The sequence below is a fragment of the Bufo bufo genome, chromosome 2 (genome assembly GCF_905171765.1).
Source record: "Bufo bufo chromosome 2, aBufBuf1.1, whole genome shotgun sequence".
NCBI lineage: Eukaryota > Metazoa > Chordata > Amphibia > Anura > Bufonidae > Bufo > Bufo bufo.
The window spans coordinates 528,780,971-528,788,666 of NC_053390.1; the positions used below are offsets into that span (position 1 = coordinate 528,780,971).

The 7,696-nt window shown below is 40.6% G+C and overlaps 1 protein-coding gene across 1 annotated transcript in view; it reads left to right on the plus strand.

The window, feature by feature from the left end:
• Window positions 1-7,114, plus strand: part of SDAD1 (SDA1 domain containing 1) — a 66,870-nt gene extending 59,756 nt beyond the window's left edge. The window contains exons 17-22 of the mRNA XM_040417952.1: window positions 1,920-2,049; window positions 2,132-2,223; window positions 5,371-5,561; window positions 5,669-5,756; window positions 6,366-6,527; window positions 6,851-7,114. Of these exons, the coding sequence (XP_040273886.1) occupies window positions 1,920-2,049; window positions 2,132-2,223; window positions 5,371-5,561; window positions 5,669-5,756; window positions 6,366-6,527; window positions 6,851-6,901 (714 nt within the window). The 3' untranslated portion in view covers window positions 6,902-7,114. The remainder of the gene's footprint in view (window positions 1-1,919; window positions 2,050-2,131; window positions 2,224-5,370; window positions 5,562-5,668; window positions 5,757-6,365; window positions 6,528-6,850) is intronic.
• Window positions 7,115-7,696: the final 582 nt, after the last annotated feature.

Below are 7,696 nucleotides of genomic sequence, written 5' to 3' on the forward strand. Positions count from 1 at the left end.
CTGTAAACGGCAGAGTCAGGGCAATAAAGATACAGTCTTGTTTGGCTGTTAACCCTTGCTTTGTTAGTGGAAAAAATGGGTTAAAATGGAAAATAAGGCAAAAAAATTAAATTTTCAAATTTCATCCCCATTTGCCAATAACTCTTGTGCAACACCTAAAGGGTTAACGACGTATGTAAAATCAGTTTTGAATACCTTGAGGGGTGTAGTTTCTTAGATGGGGTCACTTTTAGGGAGTTTCTACTCTAGGGGTGCATCAGGGGGCTTCAAATGGGACATGGTGTAAATAAACCAGTCCATAAAAATCAGCCCTCCAAAAACCAAACGGCGCACCTTTCCCTCTACGCCCCGCTGTGTGGCCGTACAGTAGTTTATGGCCACATATTGGGTGTTTCTGTAAACGGCAGAGTCAGGGCAATAAAGATACAGTCTTGTTTGGCTGTTAACCCTTGCTTTGTTAGTGGAAAAAATGGGTTAAAATGGAAAATTAGACAAAAAAATGAAATTCTCAAATTTCATCCCCATTTGCCAATAACTCTTGTGCAACACCTAAAGGGTTAACGACGTATGTAAAATCAGTTTTGAATACCTTGAGGGGTGTAGTTTCTTAGATGGGGTCATTTTTGGGTGGTTTCTATTATGTAAGCCTCGCAAAGTGACTTCAGACCTGAACTGGTCCCTAAAAATTGAGTTTTTGTAAATTTCTGAAAAATTTCAAGATTTGCTTCTAAACTTCTAAGCCTTATAACATCCCCAAAAAATAAAATATCATTCCCAAAACAATTCAAACATGAAGTAGACATATGGGGAATGTAAAGTCATCACAATTTTTGGGGGTATTACTATGTATTACAGAAGTAGAGAAACTGAAACTTTGAAATTTGCTAAAAAAAATTTGACTTCATTTTACCAGTGTCATGAAGTACAATATGTGACGAAAAAACAATCTCAGAACGGCCTGGATAAGTCAAAGCGTTTTAAAGTTATCAGCACTTAAAGGGACTCTGGTCAGATTTGCAAAAAATGGCCTGGTCCTAAGGTGTAAAAAGGCTGTGTCCTTAAGGGGTTAAGGAGTTAATATGATCCTCAGATGAATCTCTGTAGGAATGGAGTTTATTAGGTGACATGAAGTATAGAGAGGATAGTGGGGGTGTAGATAAGGAGCAGCAGCACTTGTATGCAGTCTCTATTACCACAGCTCCACATTACCACAGTCTGTCCTGCCCATCCTCTCTGTACTTCATGTCTCCTCATGAACTCCATTCCTTCAGAGATTCAGCTGAAGATCTTATCTGTATTCAGCATAATAATCCCTGACAGACCAGAGAGGGGGATGAGGCAGCTCTTTCGCTCAGTGTTGTAAAGTAACTTGTCCTCATGTGTGATTAGGACAGGTTTTTTGTTTACCGATTTAATTTCTCCTAATGATTGCTCCCTAGACCTAATTAACCATTAAAGCTAATGAAATGTATTTAGGAATATATTCATAATAAAGTAATATTTAAGTATTTTCATTTTCTCGTTAATGGCATTGGGGGACACAGTACCATGGTAGCTGGGCATATACCCATGGTACTGTGTCCCTCAATGCATTGAACGAGAAACGGATTTTACGGTTAGTACAAAAATCCAATTTTCTTAATTCCCGGAGGACCCCTTTATATTCACATAAAGGGGTTCTCCGGGAATTAAGAAAATTGGATTTTTGTACTTACCGTAAAATCAGTTTCTCGTTCAATGCATTGAGGGACACAGTACCATGGGTATATGCCCAGCTACCATGGTACTGTGTCCCCCAATGCCATTAACGAGAAAATTAAACTTTACTGGTTGTGTCTATATATGTATTAACTTGGATAATATAAAATGCGATGTTCAGTACAAATTTAGTATTCTAAGAATTTAATGCATTTACACAGGGTAAACCAACAGAAGCATCTACAGAGGCAACAATTCATGCATATGGAGAGTTGGTTGCAAAAGACTATATTCCTGGAGCTGAGGTGTTGGAAGTTGAAAAAAAAGCTATGGAAGAGGAAGGGGAAGATGGTAACTTAAAGAAACCTAATGACAAGCAGCCCAGACGTGTTTGCATGCTGATGTATTAATGTAGGATATGTTCTGTTCTCAGATGGCTGGGAAAGTGCAAGCCTTAGTGGTGATGATGAAGATGGGGAGTGGATTGACGTTCATCACTCTTCTGATGAGGAGCAACAGGAAGTTGTAAGTATTAAAATATGGTTTATTACTTCATAATTTTATTGTAGGAGCAAGGATGTTTGTTGATAACCATAAGCATACTTACCCCTTACAGATGTAGCAACTGTTATTTGGATTGTAACAAAAGCACATTACTGTAATACAACAATTCAGGTTAAAGGGACCATCCTGGTGAAGATGGTGTCATAGTAACACTGGCTTCATCTGTAATTCAAGAAACACATTGATGCTGTATCCGTACAGATGTTAAAGGGGATTTCTCAGTTTACATATTGATGGCCTATCCTTAGTGTACACTATTGATATACGATCAGTGCTGTTCTTGCCTCTGTGAACTATTAGCAGAAGAAAGGGGCACTGTGCCCTTTCTGTAAAGTGCCTGACACAGTAACATACTGCAGCTCAACCCTTTTATAGACCATACAGTAATCAATGTAAAATCCCAGATAAACACTTAAAACAAAAAAAATACACTGTTGCCAGGCTTGGTTCACAAATTATATTGTTGCAGGTAGTAGCTAGTAGATAATATAGCATTTACAGCATAGAGGAAAAAAGGTAAAACTAAAAAGGGCCCAGTGAAGAGTAGTAGAACAAATTCCTTGGAAACAGAAGGCTCATTTAATGGTTTCCAAAACTGTACAGTTTTTAATTAAGTAGTCAAGTTCATTTTACCAGTGTCATGAAGTACAATATGTGACGAAAAAACAATCTCAGAATGGCCTGGATGAGTCAAAGCGTTTTAAAGTTATCAGCACTTAAAGTGACACTGGTCAGATTTGCAAAAAATGGCCAAGTCCTTAAGGTGAAATAGGGCTGAGGGGTTACCCAGGAAAAGATCTTCATGACTTATCCTCAGGATAGGTCATCAGTATCAGATCTGTGGGGATATGACACCCTGCAGCCCCAACGAGCTGTTAGAAGAGTCCTTGAGCGCTGCAGCCTCTTCCTCGGCCATGTGACATCCCCGTACATCGGTCACATGGTCTAGTTGCAGCTCAGCTCCATAGAAGTGAATGCGGCTAAGCTTCAATACCAAGCACTACCACTATACAATGTACAGCGCTGTCATTGGAAAGCTGCTGGAAGCCTGCATTGCTTACCAGATGTCAGTCAGTGCAGTAGCTCATTGAAAAAAAGCTGCTTGCCGGGGGTGCCGGGACTCTGACCCCCGCTGATGTGATGTGATGACCTATCCTGAAGATAAGTCATCATTATCTTTTCCAGGATAACCCCTTTAACTTCTAAAAATCCATCTGAGAGATGAGATGGTTATCAGCTCATTGATAGGATCCAGTGACGTGCTCATAGAAGTCTTTGGAGGTGGAGAAAGCAACTGCAAATTGTGTGAGAGAGGCAGAGTGACACAGACTGGTATTTCTTCTAGTTCTAGTTTTCTACTTCAACCTAGTGTTGAATTGTCAGCTACTCTGCCCTTTGCTGCTGTATGATGTGCCCCATGCTGCTGTTTCTGAGGTGTGCTTTTAGATACATAGGGAGAACAAGATCTCCTCTTTGTATGCAGTATATGGGAGAAAATATAGCAGCTAGTCTCCATTGACTAGCCCAGGGAAAACCGAGGAATAGGTTTTAAAGAACTTATATAATTTATCAGTTTCTCAATTTCGCTCTTTTATGGAATTATGTGGTCTGTAGTAGAAGTAAAAGATATTTAAAGGGATTACCTGAGATGCGCTAAATCCTGTACAGCTGCCATTTCCAGGATCACACATGCCCAATGTGCTGCATGATTCCAGCCTGGGATTACAACCTGCAGCGCAAGTGTGAGTCTTGCCAAAGTGCTGCGAGAGATTCAGACTTGCGCATGCGCTGCTTGTTCTAACCCCAGACTGGGATCATGTGCCCAATGTGCTGCATGTGATCCTGAAAATGACAGCCAAACCTCAGATAACGCCTTTAAGCAGTTGTATCTTCATTTATAGAACTGGCATGTTATTGCTACTAACAAAAGATACTGCAGACTGTCTATTGGTCTCTAAGGCTACTTTCACACTAGCAGCACAGACCTCCAGCAGGCTGTTCCGTCAGGTGAACAGCCTGTCGGATCCATCCTGCCGCTAGTGACTGTGTGCCCCTGGACTGCCGCTCCATCCCCATTGACTATAATGGGGGCGGTGGAGAGGCTGCCGGAATAAATGTCGGACATGTCTTAGTTTTATTCGGGCAGCCTCTCGCAGTGGGCGGCCGTGCCTCCGCCCCCATTATAGTCAATGGCGACGGAGCGGCAGTCCGGGGGCACACGTAAAGCTTTTTAGCGCCACAATCAAAAAAATTAAATAAGTGATTGTATGTGTTCAACCAAGTGTTATGCGATTGTATACTACTGTATACTAATCTAATATCACTGACACATGTAATAAAAATTCTATGATCATTCATTTGCTGGAGCAGAACATTTTTGTTAGAATAACCATAAGAAGGGTAGGTTCAATTCCCCCTCTAACTGATCCAGCAGGCTGTTCCGGCGGTGAACAGCAGTATCCAGCTAGGCCTGATCAATTAAACAGAAGTGTAAATCATTGTAAGAAAAAAGTGTGCTACGAATGCGGTGTTCTCCAATTTGGCACATAATATATTTGGCCTGACTTGCTAAGCAGGTTAGACACTTTTTGCATGCTTTAGGATACAGCCACATGTGCATTTTTATTTTTTTATATGCAGTTTTTGTAGCCAAAATCAGCTGTGGACCATAAAAGGACATAAAGCAGTAAGGACAGATACTTATTTTCTTATTTTAATCCACTCCTGGTTTTGTCTTAAAAAAAAAAAAAACTGCATGTGTGGCCGTACCTTTCACCACCTGTACATGAACACAATTTAGGCCAAAAATGTTCTATAGGTTTAACAGATATGTTTTGTATTTCATGGTTCAGCCACATTTTTTGAAACGGTCAAGTCAGTTTAAAATACATATAATAAACTTGTAATGGATTTCATGGAATTTTTTTAATAACCTTGCTGTGCCTTTACATCTGCTGGGAAAAGTGCAGTTCCTAAAATGCAATGCATTACTGTCCCCCTGCTTGGCAAAGTTAGTAGTACCCATAGCAGAGAGCGACTTCCTTTATTCACAGTGATAAGGTCACCCATAGACTGTGTTAAAACTAAGTGCCTCCTGTGAATTTATAGGCAGAAAAGCTTCAAGCAATTCCAGAAGATGAGCGAAACGCCAAGGCTGCCGCTGTTAGTGCCAGCAGACTCCTCACACAAGAAGAATTTAAGAAAATCCGTGCTGCACAGTTGGCAAAAGAAGTAAAATCTGCACCTGGGAAAGCGGAGAAGAGGAAGAATATTGAAATAGACAGTGATGAGGAAGACAGGTTTGTGTTGTCTGTTTGTCATATCTTCTGGAGATAGACTTTGGCAGACTGTTAGTATGAATGTAGATAAAAGACCTATTGACTATACATGTGGCTTTTAATTTTAGCAAAGGTGAATTGCTGTCACTCAGAGATATTGAACATCTACACAAAAAGCCAAAGTCTGATAAAGAAACTAGGCTTGCGACAGTTCTGGTGAGTTTTATCATTTTTACTTATCACAAATGTATAGTAGCGCTTCCTCCAATAAGGATCTTTAGAAGTTATCCGCTATCCACAATATAGGGCATAACTACCTGGTCGCTCGTGGCGAACCGCTGGGACTCCCACCGATCCTGAGATCTGATGGAGAGGGAGGTTGAGCATGTGCCCTACCTCTCCATTTATTCTCTATGGGACTGCTGGAGATAGCAGAGTGCAGCGCTCTGCTATGAATGGAGCTGCAGGGCTCATGCTGAACCTGCCACTTCATCAGATCCTGGCGGTGGGACCCCTGTTCTCAGGATCAGTTGCAGGTTCCAGTGATCAGTTAGTTGTCCCTTAAGCGTCTAAGCTTGGCTCAACCCCTTTAAACAGAATGTAATCGCTTCAATTTGATCACACTCCTGTCTACAACACGAGATGCAGATGAATTGTGTGCATTATTTGACAGTCTGATGATAGATTCAATATTTTAGATGTTTGCATGTCCTTTAGCTATTTTCTAACTTGCCTCTTAACATAGGCTTGGCATTTTTGTTAAATATTTTATGTCTGACTGATTTTTTTTATTCTCCCACCTCCCCAATGAATTTTATTGAATAGGCTGGTAAGACGGACAGAAAAGAATTTGTGAAGAAAAAATTGAAAATAAATCCCCATGCTAGCACAACCAACAAAGAGAAGAAAAAGAACAAGAACTTTATGATGATGAGATATAGCCAGAACATCCGATCCAAAAACAAGCGCTCATTCAGAGATAAGCAGGTAATGTTAATGAGTAACTTTGGCCGTACACATAGGAGGGAGCAGCTGACGCCTATCTCTACTGGCACTCCCACAGATTTTCTTTCTTCAGTTAGATACAAACATGTATGGCCATATCAGTAGGAAGAGAAGATAAATGTAATGTGCACTATCTCTCAGAAAACCACGGATTATTGCAGACAAAGGGGGACAGTTGTGCTGCCCAATACTCATTTGATATTGTTCTGTCCCCACCGCCTTTTTATCTACTGTGTAACGCCATATTGATAATCTAAATGTTAGTGTCTCTTATTCCTGAACTTTTTTTGTTTTCTTTCCCTCAGATTGCTCTCCGAGACTCACTTCTGAAGAAACGAAAACGGCTTGTTAAATAAACAGATTTTTTTTTTTTCTTGTCTCAATGCAATAGTCATTCTTATACATAAAGCTTTGTGTTACTTGACCCTTGGCCAACAGTTCCGTACACTTGCCCAAGACTTCCATATGTAAATTGTTAAACTCAAGCAGTGAATACTTAAAAAAACAAAAGCTAATGGTTTTTATCTTTTTGAAGAGATTAGTTTGTGTTCTTTGCTAAGGAAACTAAATAGATCGAACTATGATGTTATGGAATTAATATAGATTTTTGAAAATGTTGGTACTGATTTATCATTCCTACACTCCAGAGATCTGGCTTCAAAAAAGTGCACAAAAACTTTTTGCATTTTTACATCACTCACTTCAGTTTTGAAGTGTTGGTGTGGTTAGTTATATAAATGAGTTTCACTCTAGATTCATCATTTTAGACTTTTTTTTAAAAAAAAGTTGCAATCTCTGATTGTTCTGCAGTAGAAGGGTGGAGTAGGAAAACTGGAGAAGCTTTTCTAGACAAAAGCCTTATGTTCAAAGCTGGGACCCGAATCTATCTCCTAAACGAAGCCCCGAAAGTGGTGGAGGGCACACTGCGCATGCGCACTCGGCCTCCATTCATTTCTATGAGGCCATTGAACATAGCCGAGTGCTCTGCTATTTCCGTCAGGCCCATAGAAGTGAAGGGAGCGGTAGTGGGAGAAGCATGGTGCACTCCCATTCACTTCTATGGGGAGAGCGCTTGGTGGTGGCCGGACCGTCAGGCCCATAAAAGTGAATGGGAGCGGTAGTGGGTCCTGCACGGTGCACTCCTATTCACT